The sequence below is a fragment of the Mustelus asterias genome, chromosome 3 (genome assembly GCF_964213995.1).
Source record: "Mustelus asterias chromosome 3, sMusAst1.hap1.1, whole genome shotgun sequence".
Classification (NCBI taxonomy): domain Eukaryota; kingdom Metazoa; phylum Chordata; class Chondrichthyes; order Carcharhiniformes; family Triakidae; genus Mustelus; species Mustelus asterias.
The window spans coordinates 76,653,486-76,673,595 of record NC_135803.1 but is presented as its reverse complement, the minus strand read 5'-3'; the positions used below and the strand labels follow the sequence as shown (position 1 = coordinate 76,673,595).

At 43.7% G+C, this 20,110-nt stretch overlaps 1 protein-coding gene across 2 annotated transcripts in view; it reads left to right on the top strand.

Annotated features, from left to right (window-relative positions):
* LOC144491433 (glypican-5-like) overlaps window positions 1-13,261 on the top strand; it is a 594,817-nt gene extending 581,556 nt beyond the window's left edge. For both annotated transcript variants that reach the window (XM_078209247.1, XM_078209248.1), the window contains one exon: window positions 8,344-13,261. In XM_078209247.1, the coding sequence (XP_078065373.1) occupies window positions 8,344-8,540 (197 nt within the window). In that variant the 3' untranslated portion in view covers window positions 8,541-13,261. The remainder of the gene's footprint in view (window positions 1-8,343) is intronic.
* The last annotated feature ends 6,849 nt before the right edge of the window (window positions 13,262-20,110 follow it).

Sequence of the window (20,110 nt, the reverse complement as noted above, 5' to 3'; positions counted from 1 at the left end):
CCCAGTGGATTTGCCCCTGCACAACAAGTACTCCTGCTTGAGTACTGCTGGGGGGGACAGCCCGCCTGGGGGAAGCAGCAGTGGCCGTGTCTCCGCAGTGGAGTCCAGCCCTGTAACTCAGAGGGCTAAGGAAAAGAGGAGGAAGGCGGTATTAATCGGGGACTCGATGGTGAAGGGGACAGACAGGCGTTTCTGCGGAGGTAGGCGGGATTCTCGCATGGTGGTCTGCCTCCCTGGGGCCGGGATCCAGGATGTCGCTAGTCGCGTCCCGGAAATCCTGAGGTGGGAGGGAGAGGAGCCTGAGGTAGCGGTACATATTGGTACCGCTGATGTGGGTAGGAAGGGAGAAGGGGTCATGAAAAGGGAGTACAGGGAATTAGGGAGACAGCTGAGAAAGAGGAAAGCAAAGGTAGTAATCTCAGGATTACTGCCTGTGCCACGGGAAGGTGAGGGCAGGAATGGAGTGAGGTGGAAGATGAATGTGTGGCTGAGGGACTGGTGCAGGGGGCAGGGATTCAGGTTCCTGGACCATTGGGACCTCTTTAGGGGCAGGGGTGATCTGTATACAAAAAACGGGTGGAACTTGAATCACACGGGGACCAATATCCTGGCCGGTAGGTTGGCTAAAGTTACTAGGGAGAATTTAAACTAGATAGGTTGGGGGGAGGGGAGCTAGAAGAGTTGACTAGGATCAAGGAACTAATTGATGGGGTGGAGGATGCAGGGGTAAGGGGAATTACAAAATTAATGGTAGAGGAGAGGGTGCAAGTGAATGAAGGCGGTAATTTAGATAAGGGAGTAGAGGGAGAGGGTGTTCGCGACTCATCAAAGCGGGTCCAGATAAAAGCTGGAATAAGGACACTTTGCCTGAATGCACGAAGCATTCGGAACAAGGTATATGAGTTGATGGTGCAAATCAGCACGAGTGGGTACGATCTAGTGGCCATTACAGAAACGTGGCTGAAAGGTGACCAGGACTGGGAGATGAATATCCAGGGGTATCAGGCGTTTAGGAAGAATAGACAGGAAGGAAAAGGTGGTGGGGTCGCGCTATTAATAAGAGATAATATCAGGGTAGTACTGAGGGATGACATAGGCTCTGAGGAACAAAACGTGGAATCGTTATGGGTAGAGATGAGGAATAGTAGAGGGAGAAAGACACTAGTAGGTGTGGTATATAGGCCCCCAAATAATAATGTTGAGGTGGGGAGGGCTATAAACAAGCAGATAAGGGATGCGTGTAAAAACGGAACGGCAATAATCATGGGGGACTTCAACATGCACATTGACTGGCAGACTCAAGTCGGTAAGGGTGGAATGGAGGAAGAGTTCTTAGAATGCTGTCGGGATAGTTTCCTTGAACAGCATGTTACGGAACCGACGAGGGAACGAGCTATTTTGGATCTGGTATTGTGTAACGAGGTAGGTAGAATTAAGGATCTTATTGTGAAGGACCCTCTTGGGTCTAGTGACCACAATATGGTCGAATTTCTGATTCAGATGGAAGAGGAGAAAGTTTGGTCCCAAACCAGTGTCCTCTGTTTGAACAGAGGGAAATATGATAGGATGAGGGATGAATTGGCTAAGGTAGACTGGGAGAGCAGGCTGGCAGGTAGGATAGCTGAGGAACAGTGGAGGATTTTTAAGGAGATCCTTTTCAGTTCTCAGCAAAAATATATTCCAGCAAAAAACAAGGATTGTAAGAAAAGGGAGAACCAGCCGTGGATAACGAAGGAAATAAAGGAGAGTATTAAAATAAAAACAGCTGCGTACAGAGTGGCCAAAAATAGTGGAGAAACAAGTGATTGGGAAAAATTTAAGAAACAACAAAGAGAGACTAAGAAAGCGATAAAGAAAGGAAGGATAGACTATGAAGCTAGGCTAGCAATTAATATAAAAAATGATAGTAAAAGTTTTTATAAATATATAAAAAGGAATAGAGTGGCTAGAGTGAATGTTGGACCCTTGGAGGACGAGAGGGGGGAGTTAATAGTGGGAAATGAGGATATGGCTGAGTCTTTAAATAAGTTTTTTGTGTCGGTCTTCACGGTGGAGGACACAAATAGTTTGCCAAATATTAACGATAGAGGGTTGGCAGCAGGAGAAATACTTAATACAATTAATGTAACCAGAGAGGCAGTGCTGGGTAGACTAATGGGACTGAAGGTGGACAAGTCCCCGGGTCCGGATGGAATGCATCCCAGGGTATTGAAAGAAATGTCAGAGGTAATAGTGGATGCGTTAGTGATTATTTATCAAAACTCGTTGCATTCTGGGGTAGTGCCGGTTGATTGGAAAACGGCTAATGTTACGCCGCTGTTTAAAAAAGGAAGGAGACAAAAGGCGGGTAACTATAGGCCGGTCAGCTTAACGTCTGTAGTAGGGAAAATGCTGGAATCCATTATTAAAGAGGAGATAGCAGGGCATCTGGATAGAAATGGTTCGATCAATCAGACGCAGCATGGATTCATGAGGGGAAAGTCGTGCTTGACGAACATGTTGGATTTTTATGAAGATGTGACTAGGGCGGTTGATGGAGGAGAACCGGTGGATGCGGTGTTTTTGGATTTCCAAAAGGCGTTTGATAAGGTGCCCCATAAAAGGCCACTGAAGAAGATTAGGGCACACGGAGTTGGGGGTAGTGTGTTAAAGTGGATTGGGGACTGGCTATCCGACAGGAAGCAAAGAGTCGGAATAAATGGGTGTTTTTCCGGTTGGAGGAAGGTAACTAGTGGCGTGCCGCAGGGATCGGTACTCGGGCCGCAACTATTTACCATTTATATAGATGATCTGGAGGAGGGGACGGAGTGTAGGGTAACGAAGTTTGCAGACGACACAAAGATAAGTGGAAAAGTGAATCGTGTGGAGGACGGAGAAGATCTGCAGAGAGATTTGGACAGGCTGAGTGAGTGGGCGAGGATATGGCAAATGGAGTATAACGTTGATAAATGCGAGGTTATACACTTTGGAGGAAATAATAACAAATGGGATTACTATCTCAATGGAAACAAATTAAAACATGCTACCGTGCAAAGGGACCTGGGGGTCCTTGTGCATGAGACGCAAAAGCCCAGTCTGCAGGTACAACAGGTGATCAAGAAGGCAAATGGGATGTTGGCCTATATTGCGAGGGGGATAGAATATAAAAGCAGGGATGTCTTGATGCACCTGTACAGGGCATTGGTGAGGCCGCAGCTGGAATACTGTGTGCAGTATTGGTCCCCTTATATGAGGAAGGATATATTGGCATTGGAGGGAGTGCAGAGAAGGTTCACCAGGTTGATACCGGAGATGAGGGGTTTGGATTATGAGGAGAGGCTGAGGAGATTGGGTTTGTACTCGTTGGAGTTTAGAAGGATGAGGGGGGATCTTATGGAGACTTATAAGATAATGCGGGGGCTGGATAGGGTGGAGGCGGAGAGATTCTTTCCACTTAGTAAGGAAGTTAAAACTAGAGGACACAGCCTCAAAATAAAGGGGGGTCGGTTTAAGACAGAGTTGAGGAGGAACTTCTTCTCCCAGAGGGTGGTGAATCTCTGGAATTCTCTGCCCACTGAGGTGGTGGAGGCTACCTCGCTGAATATGTTTAAAGCGCGGATGGATGGATTCCTGATCGGTAAGGGAATTAAGGGTTATGGGGATCAGGCGGGTAAGTGGTACTGATCCACGTCAGATCAGCCATGATCTTATTGAATGGCGGGGCAGGCTCGAGGGGCTAGATGGCCTACTCCTGCTCCTATTTCTTATGTTCTTATGAAGCACGTGGGACATTTCATTATGTTAAAGGCGCTATATAAATATAAGTAATTGGTGTTTTAGTTCTGTACTTTGATGAGATCTCTGTTCTGTTGTGTTTTATGCCTTGGAGATATGCAGGTATGATACAATGCTTTACAATGTCTCCTCTCATGTTTACAGCAACTTGCCACAGTTTAGTTTCTTTTTTTTTAAATGGTCACATTTATGCTTAATTAATCACACGCAGATATGTACAATCAAATACCGAACAACTGAACATTACACATCCCTCAAACTCCCTTGCTCTGAGGAGATCAACTCCAGCTCTGCAAAATTCCCTCATCTTTGGAACCATTCTGGTAAATCTCCTCTGCATCTTCTCGGGGATCTTTACCTCTTTCCTAAAGTGTGGTGACAAAAACTTGATGTAATACTTTAGTTGTGGCCTAACGAACTTTTTAAAGGTTCAGCATAACATGCCAGCTCAACACCTCTGTGCATGAAACCTAAGATCCCAAATGTGTTTTCTAACTACTCTCTGAATATGTCCTATCACCTTCAAAGATCAATGCACAGAAGCCCTCAGATCCCTCTCTCTCTGTACAGTCAATTACGATCATCTTCACTGTTTGTATCATTGACACTCTGTATTCCAATAATCAAATCATTTATAAATGCAAAAAAATTTCCACTGACTCTGACCTTTAGCACTGATGAAAAGTAACTATTTAGCACAACTAGCGGTTTTCTGTCCTTAAGCTAATTTTTTTTTTATCCAAGCTGACATTTGCTTCAATCACTTCATGTGGTAGCAAATGCAGAGTGAGATTATATATTTTTAGCGTCACAAATTCAGTTTCATGTGTATGGTATTTCAGGACCAAGCTTACTTTGAAGCCAAAATGTCATTTTCCTGTTTTTTGCCCACAGCAATCTTGGGTACTCATTTCAGCTGAATTTTGTTAAATATCATACCTCTGAAAAAAGGAGGAACAAATTGCATTTATATAATACCATTCACAATTTCAGGATGTCTCAAAGCACTTACCAGCCATGTTATCACTGCTGCAACAGTTGCCAGTTTGCACGCAGCAAGCTCCCACAAACAGCATTGTGGTAGGAATCTGCTTTAGCAATGGTGACAATGGAATAAGTCTTAACCAGGATGCCAGCAGAGCTTCCTAGCTCATCTTCAAATTGTGCCATGTGGGATCTTTAATATTCATGTTCCAATACACATCACACCCAAAAGAGAATACCTTGGACAATGCAGCATTCCCCTTCTGTGTTGTCTAGATTTATGTGCTCACAGGAGTGACAAACCTGACTAAGATAAAATAATGCTTCCAATTAAGCCAAGGCCGACACACAAGTCATTCTCTCACAATCTATAAAACTGGAACATTGAACACCTTAGAAAGTTTGGATCAGAAGGTGAGAGTTCAAGTTCACTCCGGCACTTGAAAATATATTGCAGGCTGAGAATTTCCCAGTTTTGATGCAATAACTTTGCCCCACTGAGTGGAAAGACCATTGGTTTAATCAATAAAGATTATCACCTAGATTTCCTAAGGTTTTCACAGGATAACAGAATTGTTACAGCACAGAAGGAGGCCATTTGGCCCATCATATCTGCACAGGTTCTTCAAATGAGCATATGACTTAGTGTCATTCTCCTGCCTTTTTCCCGCACCCCTGCACATTGTTTCTATTCAAACAATCATCAAAGTCTTCTTGAATGCTTTGAATGAACCTGCCTCCACCACACTTCCAGGCAGTGCATTCCAGACCCAAACCACTCGTTGTGTGAAAAATATTTTTCTCACATCACATTTTCTGCTGTCGCAAATTACTTTAAATCTGTGCCCTCTCATTCTCGATCCATTTACAAGTGGGCGCAGTTTCTCCCTATCTACTCTGTCCAACCCCCTCATGATATTGGACACTGCGCTGACAGAGAGTTGGTGCAGACTTGATGGGCTGAATGACCTCCTTCTGCACTGTAGGGATTCTATGATTCTGACATCTCTATAAAATCTCTGCTTAGCCTTCTTCCCTCCAAGGAAAACAGTCCCAACCCCTCCAATCTATCCTCATAACTGAAATTTCTCATCCCTGGAACCATTCTTGTAAGTCTCTTCTACACTCCCTCCAATGCACTCACATCCTTCCTATAATGTGGCATCCAAAACTGTACACAGTATTCCAGCTGAGGTCTAACTACTGTCATGTATAAGTTCAGCATAGCTTCCTTGATCATGTACTCTGTGCCACTGTTAATAAAGCCCAGGATACTGTATGCTCTATTAACTACTCTCTCCACCTATCCTGTTGCCTTCAATGCTCTATGCACATATACACCCAGGTTCCTCCACTCCTGTACCTGTTAAAAATTTAACCTCTTATTTTATATTGTCTCTCCATGTTCTTTCCAAAATGCATCACTTCACAAACTCATTACCTTTCCAAACTCATAGATTGTTGGGGGCCAACTGATAATAGAGGATAATTGCCCAAATTGCACTCTCTTGCTAAGATCATAGACTGGAAATTCAGATATGCAAATTGTCATCTCTGTGGTCTTCTCTTGGAGACAGTAAAGTAAAGAGTGGAGGGATTCATAGACTGATTAACAGTTTGAAAGGCCACAAGATAAATGCATCTTCTATGGCTGTAACTATCTTTACACCATTCAATAGGCTGATTACTCCTACACAGCCAGAGGTGCCCACAAGCCATACCATGAGGGAGGAGGACCACCCACATCCACCCACCAGGCATGACGGATCCCTCTGGATTCCAATCAGAGTTCAGACCCAGGGCTCCAGTCTCCAGCCTGTGTGAGGTGGCATTCAAACCCTGTACCATCTGATCCGGAGATGAGTTGATACGACTACACTCAGAGCTCACTCTACTGCTCCCTGAGAACAGCAGCAGACTTTCCAAATGCACTTCAGGCACAAAACTCTAGCTGTTCCCAATGTTCCAAAAGTGTTAGTAAATCAAAGCAGCGCTAGAATTTTGATATATCATTTAACAGATGCTTTGGGATGTATTTTACCAACTAGAATGATTTAATGGAATATAGAATGAAACTGCTACAGTTACATTTTTTATTCCTTTAGTACCGACTACACAAAGGAACAATAACCTCGGCAATGACAACAGCATGACAATAATGAGTAGTAGCTTAGAACTGGAACTTGGGTGGGCAAGAGAGTGCAGCAAGTTGTATCAGAGGATGGACAACATAATTACTGTCAGTACAGACTGAGTCCTTCAGTCTCCTGCCTTCAATTACAATGCAGTCTTTTAATACAACTATACACAATAATAAGATACACAATATCTAAAGGAGAAGTAAAAGTGTGGTCCCAGTGGCTATGTAAGTTTCTATTGTAGGACAGTACATTGTATAAATGTAATTATATACCAATCAATCTTCCATCTCTGACTTGGGAGGTCAGAGAATATGATCACTCTTGCTTGCCACTGATGTCTTTATATTATTGAATCTCAGTCTTAACTGCCTCTTCTCTCTTATTTTTGGTCCTCCTTCCCCTGTTTCTGTCATTTCCCTCTATTCTTTCATGTGGGAGGTGCTGCCACAATGGTGATGGATCAAAAGAGTCCATAAACTGTATTTGGGATTGAAGTTGAATGCAAAGTGTGGCCTTCAGAGGTTCCATTGTACTCTCCCCTAATGTATCATGTTAACTCCCTCACTACAATCATTACTCCCATCTCATCTTCTATGTTCTGTGTCCGGGGAGGATGGAACTCCTAGGTGTGGGGGGTGGGGGGAGAGGTGTGGAGTGGCGTGTCGTGGGGGTGGGTTGGGGTGGTATCAGTGTCTGGGTTGGGTTCCGTTTCTGTGGGGTCCTTGTTTTCTGTCGTCTTATTTTTTTTTACATCGGGGTACCCTTTTTAAACAACACTGTAGAGGGAGGTTCTTAAGCATTTTCACTGTTAATTACTATCCCCTGACCTCCACCACCACTCCCACCCATTGAATGAAAGAGGAGGACTGGATTGGTGTGTGGCAGTGATGCTCCCACTGTGGAATAGCTTCCCAACATGCACACATGAAGTATTAATTGCATATGAATTATGTTTAATTGTATGGTGGACATTAACAGGGGTTTTGCGTGAGAGATGCTTATTGAAACTGTGGTTGAGTTAGGAGGTATTTGTTTGTAATGTTTAACTCTATAAATAAATGTAAGACTGAATAAAGATTGGCTGGAGTACTGTCCTTCTCCCCTAGTAGGCTGCCAGTGAGTGACAGAAAGGATGGTTTGGTTAGGAGGACACTGGAGACCCTTAAAATAAACTGCTAACATTAGCCTGGGCCTTTAAAGCAGCAGAGGAGCAAACAAGAAGGGAATGAATTGCAGGAGTGTGCTGCCACTGGCTGACATTAGTGTTGATGCAGTATAAGTATTGGTTGTAATGGTCATGACATGCTATGGATACTGCTTGGCAGGTTTATTCATAAAGTTTTCATTTAAGCTGTTCTGTAGCAAGGCCATTCTGACGTTAGCATGTGCGCATTAAATGAACCACTCTCTAACTGTCCATTTTTTGTCTCTCTCCTCTTCTCAGATGTGCTGGAAGACCGGGCAAAGAACAGCATTTTCCCAGCGGTGGCTCCCACTCTGAAGGGAGCGAAGGTGGCCTCCCCAAGCTCCAGCCCCGACACTGCAGCTGGGAGCAAGCCAGGAGCGGCGCCCAATCACAGCAGCCTGTCCTCCGTCGCCCTGGTCACAATGCTGGGGCTGCTGTGTCATTGGTTGTTATAGTTGCAATGCATTGTGGGTGCCCTTGCCCGCTATTATTTATCCTGTATTACAACTGTCACACAGTGATTTTCTTTGTTGAAGGCCAAGTGATGCTTTAGGATCTGTATTCTTGTAATATAGATGAGAGCTGCAATATACTATAGCAAACTATTATTCTAGAAGGGTTTTGCTTCAGCAAAACAAATCATGTGAAAAATGTACATAGTTTGTAAAAAAACCCAGTAGATTTAGAGGTAATGGTCCTGCCCAGATACAAATAGTCTATTGCTTTCAGCCTGAGTTCTGTGTACAGATATCTTTAGATTCATTTCTAAGCAACTTCATTGTAAGCTCCTGAGACAGGCCTAATATACCTTCTTGTTTTACAATTTGTTCCTTTAATTGTCTAGCCCTTATCAACTTGGTGATGTGACTTGATGTGTATAAGTGGCCAGGAAAACTCCAGCTCTGAGCCCCAGATGGAATGACCGTTTGGGGTATCGTTACTATGATCTCAATACTTCTGGCTGTGGGAAGAGATGGGGAATATCAGCCAGAGTCTCTTCTCGTGACTATTAAACAGTGACTGCTGCTGGAAAATATGTGCGTGTGTGCTGGCCACAAGAGTGAGTGGATCCAGTGATAACTGTAAGGATTGAGATCAATTGATCTAGACTTTATCAAGCTGCCCCCCCCCCCCTCCCCGCCCCAATACCCAACCTATGCACAGTTGACATCTGTCTAATTGACGAGCAGTTGCTGAATGGCTGCTTGAGTGAGGTGGCCTCTCTTGAAGCATAAATGGTAAGGAGCAAAGTGTAGTAAAGGATGCCTCACCTTTAATGATGTGGCTTTTGGTAAGGGACTTTTGTTTATTTACGATGACGCTTTTCATGAATGCTCAACTCGAAGTTCAAATTTCCTGAAAACTACTTCCTGTCTCCACAGGGATTCTGGGATCTAATGATAAATATAATTGAACGTATCAATTAAATGACATCTCTGTTGAAAGTAAGCATTGGTTTTAACTGTAGCCGGAACATGATGAGACTAGTTCTGTGTTACGAAAGAAACGGAATGAGAGGTGATAATTCTATTGAGCTTTTCCTCTTACTGTGCATTTCCTCATCCAGCACTGCCACAAACAGATTATCTGGTCATTTAGCTCACTGCTATCTGTGGGATCTCACTATGCTGTGTTGCCGCCCTGTGTCACCCTCTCCCAGCACCTCAAAGCGGGGATATCGGAGGGTCACTTTCTCTTTTTACCCGTAGCTGACCTGATGCACCTGCAGTCTACCAATATCTCAAAACCCAAGCTTGCTTGTCAGTGAATCACGGCTGGATTTTTGTCTTTTGGATGTGACATTAAGCCAAGGTCCAAGGCCCCTAATCTACCCTCTCAGGTGGACATGAAAGATCCCACAGCATTCTTTTTTTAAAAAAGAGCATTCTCCCCTCTGTGACCTGACCAATATTTCTCCTTCAATCAACGTCACTGTAACCAGATTATTTGATGTTTTATCTCCTTGCTGTTTTTGGAATCTTGCTGTGTGCCAATCAGCTGTCATGTTTCCGAACATTACAACAGTGACTAAGCTTCAAAGTGCTTCATTGGGCTCAGTGCACATTGGGATTGACTGAGGTCATGAAAGGTGCAATAGAAAAGTACGTTTCTTTTCTGTCTTTGATTTGTTCCTTCTATATATAACCTATTATCTGGAAGATTGGCAGTTTACATTTCAAATGCTGCTGAAGGACAGTAATCTTCAAAGTTTATCTGCATTACCCGGGAACATATGCACTGCAGATGGCTGATGGGAGGCCTTCTCTCTGCGCACCACTCCCACCCTCGCATCTACACAGCCTTGGTCCAGCTGCAGAGCGAGCATGACAGGGAATCTCTTTACAAACACAACTGGCAGGGGTGACATCTACCTTCGAGAGGCAGCACATTCCCCGCAAATGTGTTGCCTCCTCTCCCTGCAATGAAGCGATCAAACCCAGCCTTGAGGTTTTCCTTTCCCTCGAGGGTATTAGTGAGCGAGTTGGATTTTTTGTGACAATTCTACAGCTTCATGATCACTTCTACTGACATCAATATTTTATTTGTAGATATTTATTTTAAATTGTATTCAAATTCTCAAGCTGCTTCAGTGGAACAATGAATGCATGATCCCGGGTTTGTAAATCCAGGTATCTGCATAGTTAGACCAGTAATATAACCACTAATATAAAGTGAAGCACCAACACGCTCACTCCTAATAGCCCAATGCTGGGAGGGCATCTGACCTCAGCCAGAACTGAAAGACCCCGTGAAAGGCAGCTTTACTTTAGAAAAATACTTTTTCATTGGTTTGGCTTTAGCAAGAACACTTTCAGGCCTTTGTCTTAGGCCTCACTCAACACCCAATGCACAGAGGCAGCTATGAGGGTTTTTGACACTCAGTACTTTAAAGGAATACTCTAGCTTTGGAGCAACACATATTTCTCCCATTGTTCTGTGGGAGGCAGGGAGATACCCTCACTCTATCTTTCTGCTGGTTCAGCCCATTTGATGAGGGAAAGGAGATGAAAGTCCTTCACTTTTAAAAAGTTTCCACTCATTGTTTCATCTCAAGTGAGCTGTATCCCATTTCACCACAGAGCAGTGGGTAAAGCCTTTCAGAAGAAGATTGGGACAACTTTCACTACTCAAATAAATGGATATCTGGACTGCTGAGGTTATCAGTAAACCCAATGTGAAAACAGAGACCTGGAGGATGCAAAGTCAGCTCAACCCCACTCTTTGACCGGAATTCTCCCAAAAAAATTCTGTGTCAAATTCACAGGAAAACTGGAGTAAATCATGCTGGCTTTTTCAGTGGGAGTTCAGACTAGAATTTTCTACATTCTGTGCACAGAGGCCACCAGCATGAATATCATTATATTTCAGGAGGCAGGGCCTATCTCCGCCCAGGAGGCTGAAACCAACAGGCCTCAGTGCAGATCTGACGGTGCTGGGAGATGTGCTCGCAGTGAGAATGCATGCGCGAATCATGCGCATGTCAGGCCACGAGATTCTCCCACCCCGCTCTGCTAGAAAATTAGTGTGGGGGCAGGTGGGAGAATTGCCCTCCTTTAAGAGTCCTAACGTGTGTGTTGGTGCTTCACTTCATATGCAGTAGTGTAGGGGTTATATTGCTAGTCTTGCTATGCAAATACCTGGATTTACAACCCAGAGATTATGCATTCATAGTCCCACTGTGGCAGTTTGAGAATTTGAACACAATTTAAAATATAAATCTAGAAATAAAATATTAATGTCTGTAAAAGTGATCATGAAGCTATTGAATTGTCATAAAAATGTAACTTGCTCATTAATACTCTTCAGGGAAAGGAAACCTTGCCAGACTTACCTGATCTGTGACTGCAGTCCCACATCAATGTGACTCTTAACTGTTCTCTGAAGTAGTCTAGAAAGCCCTTCAGTACCCATTGCTGATGATACTTCACCAGAGCCCCCAGTCTGAATAAGGAGCCCTGTACCATGTTGAAGTAGAACTCCCTATGAAATCTACTCACTTTTATTTAAGTTTCTAGACATATGTGAGCAGTTGGCTTTGGTCAAGGGCTCATGCATAAGCTGGCTCTCGTTAGGGGTTCTCAGGGCTGATCCTGAGAGGTCTCAGACCTATTGACTAAACAAGGCACTCAGGGAGACTGACAGGGGAAGCATATCAGCCCATAGACTACCCTTCTGTCACCTCGAAAATCCAGACTCGCTTTCTAATGTACTAACTGTGACTCCATTGGTAACTCTTGCCTCTGAGCTGGAAGCTTGCTGGCTCAAGGCCCACTCCACAGACTCATGCACAATGGAGCCTGATACTCCAGTGCAAACTGAGGGAGTCAACAACTGTGCTGTTGGCAGTACTTTTTATTTAAGAGAAGATGTTAAACTAAGGCCCTGTCTGCCTTCTTGGATGAGTATTAAAAGCTCATACAGAACTTTGAGGAGAAGAATGGGTATTCTCCTTGCTGCCGTGGCCAATTTTTATCCCTCAATCAACACTTGAGAAACAGATGATTTGGTCATTGTCGCTTGTGGGAACTTGCTGTGCGCAAATTGGCTGCCACAATGCCTACTCTTCAAAAGTACTTCATGTAAAGTGCTTTTGGATGTCCTAAGGCAGTGACTGGTGCTATATAAATGCAAGTCCTTTTTCCTTCTCCTGAACTCTAAGCACGTTTCTGGTGCGGATGGGTTGGCCTGTTTCTGTGCCATACAACCCATGTAAAAAAAATTCTTACATGCTTGTCCTGCTCCCTGAGTTTGAAACCAGATCTTAACGTTGTCCTGCACTGTGGGCCCCGGGTTCAGAGGTAACCTCAGATGCAAGAGCTCCTGTTTGCAGTGTGTTTCTGTTGTCGGTGGGTGCATGTGCTTACTTATCAGTTAATCTTGTTCAAAATGGAGGTCTTCAAAAGCCACCGCTTTACTATAATATATTGCAGCTTTTAAAATGTTTCCTTCAAAACTAAATGATAAAATTGTATTTGCTACATATTACAGGAAGAGGAAGAGTACTAAGTTAAAAAGAAACACTTTATTCAATACACAAATAGCAGCAATGCCCTTTCACTGCTACACTTGCTGTCTGTGCAGTTGTGCTCTCTATGACTCCTGATGTTAAGGAACTGTCTGTTCAACCACCTTTAACAAAGAAAACAAATTTGCCAATAAAGTTAATTATTTTATACACAGTATTTAACCCATATTATCTCATGCACCAGCAGTTACTGGGAAAACATGGCCTGGAGTCATGGTTGACAATATATTATGAGGTAAATTTAATGATTCTTGTGCTTCCACTGGGGAGTTGTACCTGATGGGACCTTGTGTGAGAGAGTGGCTATCACTCTGCAGTTTGGAATTGTTAAATTTGCGCTGAGATCAATGCTCCTTCTCTCCACACTCCTCAGCCTCATTGTGCCCTGTGTTAAACTGATTGCAGTAATTACATGAGATCTCCCAAATACAACCTTGGTACCTGAAGAGGAGCCAATCAAGCATAGCGTTGCAGCGGGCGATGCGTGTGCTGGAAGTAACTAAGTTAGGGATTGGGTTTGTACAGTGGTTTGTAACGGCGGTCTTTCATCTCAGAGACCTGCGTTCAATCTAGTCCACTCAGGTTGGAAAACAGCCTCTCTCCATACTCAATGTAGATATCTCAAGTGAAAGGAGTTTGGCAGTAGGTTTAATCTAGCTCCTGGCCTTGAAACTGCCCCTAACTGAGCACCAAGTTATCAAGTCTCATTCAGAGTGGCTGAAGTGAGAAATGGAAAAGTCGTACTTGTGCAATAAGAAATTCCTTCTGACTGAAGAGGGGAACAGCTCGCATAACCAACTGGGAAACTTGGCGACTAGTACATATTGTCATTAGATTTTTTTCCTTTCATGAAACCATAAGAAATAGGAACTGGAATAGGCCATTCAGCCACTTGAGCCTGTTCCCCCATTCAATAAGATCATGGCTGATCCGACATTCCTCACATCTGTGGAGATTGGTAGAAAGGTTTCAAAGATTATTTTCAAACAAGTTATGTGTTTTACAGCTGATCCGCATTCCACCCGGAAAGGTCAGAGGCCAGTAGCACCTAAGCCCAGTTGCATAATTTCACACAGATTCAGACATGCCTCAGGATCACCCAAGTGGTGGAAGAAACTCGTGGCATGGAAGTCAAATTTACAACAAGATAGAGACATTTCCAAGAGTGTGATAAGCCCAGGGTGTTGGGGGTGACAGAAGTATTCAGAAATCTTTCTCAAAATGGTAAATGGCATCTTACCCCATCATCAGTTGTTCGCCAAGCATGGCACACAGAAAGAAAGAGATAAGGAACCACAGGTGCAGGCATGAGTCTGCAGTAAGCTGGCAGGTTAAGACAGCAGCAGATCTCCTCACTGATGTCAATCTTGTGCTGCTTGAGGTGATTTAGAGGATGGTTTCTCTTCTTTGCCCTTCCACAGCATCCTACCATTGATCAGCACTGAAACATAGTTCCTGCAAACTTCATTTCATCTTATAAATAAATGGACAGTTTATAACACAGCTGTTTACAAACTGATGCCAACCACACCTCTCTTGGACTTTGGGAGAGTCATTGCAAACTCAGAGACTGCTGCTATGACTCCAAACCTTACAGCTTCTTCCCAATTAAACAATCTAAGCCTTCCTTTAATCTCTAACAGTGGAACCAACCAGGTTTGCAGTCCAGAAGAGGCCACATGACCCTCTTCATTTACCCTGTACTTAAAGCTACAATTCCAAAATATAATAATTTATAAATCTCATAATTGTAACAATGGCAGCCGCATGTATCCTTATTGCAGACAGCATGGTTAAGCATCTACCTCTTTGTTGACCCAAACCCTGAGCAGACTGACAGCTTATGCAGATGTGTCAAGAATAGAAGCAGGCCATTCGGCCCCTATAGTCTGCCCTGTCATTCAATAAGGTCATGGCTGATCCAATTTGTGGTCAAGGCATGCTGAAATGTTTGGTGGTATTATGGTGGGCACAGCCAATCTGCCAGCATTAGTCCTTCTTCATCCTGCATGTCTCCTTTAGAGTAGAACCATAAAATCATTGAATCCCAAAGAGTGCACAAAGAGGCCATTCAGCCCATCAAACCTGCACCAACAACAATCCTACCCAGGCCCTATCTCTGTAACCCCATTTATTTATCCTGCTAACCCCACTGACACTGAGGGGCAATTTTAGCATAGCCAATCCACCTAACTCGGCATGGTGGTGGCACAGTGGTTAGCACTGCTGCCTCACTGCACCAGGAACCTGGGTGACTGTGTGGAGTTTGCACATTCTTCCCGAGTCTACGGGGGTTTTCTCCCGGTGTTCCGGTTTCTTCCCACACTCCAAAGATATGCAGGTTAGGTTGATTCGCCATGCTAAATTGACCCATGTAAATACATGGGAATTGGGCCTGGGTGGGATTGTTGTCGGTGCAGGCTTGATGGGCTGAATGGCCTTCTTCTGTACTGGAGGGACTCTATGATTCTAACCCACACATCTTTGGACTAGTAGCTTCATTAAAGTTTATGAATGAAGACCTGAAGGCAAGATCGAATCCCTGACACCAAAATTCTGCCATACCAAGACATAGCTGGTTTATCCTGGAGATATGGCTAAGGTCGTCAGGTCACGTGGAGTGAATGATGGATGAACCTTGAAGGTGATCTTCTGCTGTGCATTGACAAATGGGAAGCAATTGGTGAATGGTGGGCAGCAAGAGGGATAAAAAGATTGCTCCAAATGTTCTAAAACAGTACCAAATAGACATCCACAAGTGGGAATAACTTTGTCAGGATAAGAAAGTCACCAATCAAAGACATGAGGTCTGTTGCATTGCTGATGTTGAATGTAAATACTAGCTGGAGAACTCTCACATGAAAAAAGGAAGATTCCCAACTTGGTGTATCCAGAATTCTCTGTTCAATCCATGGACACTTCTTCCCAGCTATCAAAGAAATCCCTGCAAAAGAAACAATGTCATGGTTTTCCATTTTGGACTTCCTTATTGTAGAATGCATGATGACCATGTGAGTGAAAAATGACTTGTTATGATTGTTTCTGAAGAACATACTGTCTGGTTTAATACGTCACTGGATCATGAGCACTCAGTTGTTTTGCTTGTTTGTGATCCCGCCCCAGGATCGACACTGATACATGCATCACCAAGAGCCTCTTTCAACAGGAAGGTGCTCAGTGTTCTCAACAATAATGGCTTCCTTTGCAGTTTGAGGTTCTCAGTACAGTTTCCTTCAATGTCCACTTGCTGAGCCACTTACAAAGGCAGCTTGGAACTTGAGGCCTTTGTTTGAATCATGCAGGTACATCCACTGTGCTGTGACCTCTGAAGTGAACTAGCATTAACAAGTTTTGCTCGTTGTTTCACAGGGATCTGGAGCATAGTGTGATGCTTAGCTTGCCACCTGGCTTAGTCATAGATTCGTAGATGTTTACTGCACAGAAGGAAGCCATTTGGCCTATCGTGTCCATACCAGTTAACAAAGATCTGACTACACTAATCCCATTTACCAGCACTTGGCCCATAGTCCTAGAGGTTATGGCAGTGCAAGTGAATATCTAAATACTGTTTAAATGTGACAAGAGTTTCTGACTCAAATGCCTTTTCAGGCAGTGAGTTCCAGACACCCATCATCCTCTGGGTGAAAAAGATTTTCCTCAACTCCCCTCTTAGCCTTCTACCGCTTATCTTTAATCTATGCCCCCTGGTTATTGACCCCTCTACTAATGGAAAAAGTGCCTTCCTATCCACCTGTCTTTTGCCCTTCTTAATCTTATAGAGGTTTAGAGGTTTACAGCATGCAAACAGGCCCTTCGGTCCAACTTGTCCATGCCGCCCTTATTTTTTTTAAACCCCCAAGCTAATCCCAATTGCCCGCATTTGGCCCATATCCCTCTATACCCATCGTACCCATGTAACTATCTAAATGCTTTTTAAAAGATAAAATTGTACCCGCCTCTACTATTACCTCTGGCAGCTTGTTCCAGACACTCACCACCCTCTGTGTGAAAAAATTGCCCCTCTGGACACTTTTGTATCTCTCCCCTCTCACCTTAAACCTATGCCCTCTAGTTTTAGACTCCCCTACCTTTGGGAAAAGATATTGACTATCTACCTTGTCTATGCCCCTCATTATTTTATAGACCTCTATAAGGTCACCCCTCAGCCTCCTACGCTCCAGAGAAAAAAGTCCCAGTCTATTCAGCCTCTCCTTATAACTCAATCCATCAAGTCCCGGTAGCATCCTAGTAAATCTTTTCTGCACTCTTTCTAGTTTAATAATATCCTTTCTATAATAGGGTGACCTGAATTGCACACAGTATTCCAAGTGTGGCCTTACCAATGTCTTGTACAACTTCAACAAGATGTCCCAACTCCTGTATTCAATGTTCTGACCGATGAAACCAAGCATGCCGAATGCTTTCTTCACCATTCTGTCCACCTGTGACTCCACTTTCAAGGAGCTAGGAACATGTACCCCTAGATCTCTTTGTTCTGTAACTCTCCACAACGCCCTACCATTAACTGAGTAAGTCCTGCCCTGGTTCAATCTACCAAAATGCATTACCTCGCATTTGTCTAAATTAAACTCCATCTGCCATTCGTCAGCCCACTGGCCCAATTGATCAAGATCCCGCTGCAATTGGAGATAACCTTCCTCACTGTCCACCATGCCACCAATCTTGGTGTCATCTGCAAACTTACTAACCATGCCCCCTATATTCTCATCCAAATCATTAATATAAATGACAAATAACAGTGGACCCAGCACTGATCCCTGAGGCACACCGCTAATTACAGGCCTCCTGTTTGAAAAACAATTCTCTACAACCACCCTCTGGCTTCTGTCAAGAAGCAAATTTTGTATCCATTTAGATACCTCACCCTGGATCCTGTGAGATTTAACTTTATGCAACAACCTACCATGCGGTACCTTGTCAAAGACCTTGCTAAAGTCCATGTAGACAACATCAACTGCACTGCCCTCATCTACCTTCTTGGTTACCCCTTCAAAAAACTCAATTAAATTTGTGAAACATGATTTTCCACTCACAAAGCCACGCTGACTGTCCCTAATCAGTCCTTGCATCTCTAAATGCCTGTAGATCCTGTCTTTCAAAATACCTTCCAACAATTTACCCACCACACCTCTATCAGGTCCCCCCTCAGCCTTTGTTGCTGCAAGAAAAACAGCCTCAGCCTATCCAGTCTCTCCACATAGTTCAGACCCTCCAGCCAGGGTAACATCCTCACAGCACCGGGGACCCGGGTTCGATTTCGGCCTTAAGTGACTATGTGGAGTTTGCACATTCTCACCTTTTCTGCGTGGGTATCCTCCGGGTGCTCTGGCTTCCTCCCACAGTCCATAGATGTGCAGGTTAGGTGGATTAGCTATGCTAAGTTTCCCCTTAATGTCCAGAGATGTGTAGGTTAGGTGAATTAACCATGGTGAATGAGTGGTGTTATGGGGAGAGGACAGGATGATGGGCCTGGGTGGGTTGCTCTTTCAGAGAGTTGGTGTAGACTCACCAGGTCAAATGGCCTCCTTCTACACTGTAGGGATTCTATGTATCCTGGGAAATCTCCTATAAAGACATTTGTTGAGGACTTTAAAGTCATTTAAAGACATCTTTCTGCTCAATTTTGAGAACCAACATGGATTAAAGATTTTGGCAGGAATTCTCTGATCTCATCCGCAGCTGGGATTCTCCAGTCCTGCTGCAGTGAACGGAAATTTGGCTGAGCACCAAATTCTCTGTTCTCGCTGGCAGCAGTCGCGAGGCATGTGTGATTGGAGAATTTTGGCCTGTATGTTTTTAGCATTTTTCCTGTAACCCAGCACAGACCAGTTTATAAATGAGATCAGGTGCTATGCAGCCTCCCTCTATCAACTAACTAGAAACTGGAAAAGGGCAATACAAACCCACCCTTACTTTGATCCATCTCAGCCACCCCAATACAACTCGCATCATATCCCCTTCTCTTTACCCAATCACTGTAATTTACAGAAGCCTGATATCCAGCATCCAACTAGAGTTGCCAACTATGAATAAATGTATTCCTGGAGGTTTCACCATACTCCAGCCATTTGTCAGCCAACACATCCAATGCCAATTGGAAGGCAAAAAGATTCATTACCCAATTGGATGATGCTCGACTGTCATCCTCACAGCATCACCACCCCTCACTCTTCAATATTTTATTATCTGGTGAAGAGAAATGTTCAGTCTTTTTAATGTCCCAATGATTTTTCTCCAGGACTGCACACAGCTATGTCCTGGAGATTGATCTTCAATTCCTGTAGACTCCAGGCCAATCCTGGAGGGTTGGCAATCCCACATACAACTGCAAACATCAAACTTCAAAATGATATATCTTTAAAGATTAGAGCTAGACCTCTCTGGAGTGAAATCCCGAAGCACCTTTTCAGGGAAATGATAGTAAAAATCTTGAGCTCGTTCCTCTAGTGACGATAGCTACTGTATTAGTCAGAGTTTTCAGGATGGAGTTGATTGTTTTATTTTGTTAGGTAAGGGTAGCAAGGAAAGGTGGTATAAAAAGCTGAGGTACAAACCAATCATTTTCTAACTGAGGCTAGATTAGAGAGGCTGAATGGCCTACGACTTTTTCTATGGCACTGAGCACATCGACAAATATACAGTGTAATGTAATATTAGTCAGTTATAAGGAATTTTTATTGTTTGTGTTTAAAAGAACCAATCTCCAGCAAGGTTTCTGATATTCTGTCAGGACCATAATTTATGGGTTTTCCTGGCAAAAGGCCCAAATGGTTGTAGAAATGGTGTCTGTAATTAACTGGAGGATAACAAAAGCACTTTGAGTTGGAACTTGTACGATCCAGCTGTGGCAGAAATAGATAACATGCCGTGAGATAGCTTTTAACAGAGGATTTGTGCTTCTATATCTCATCTATCTTGTGTAAATGGGTTTCTGTGGCAGTGTGCAGGAGGGTGTGATGTTCAGTCCTCCAGGTCACA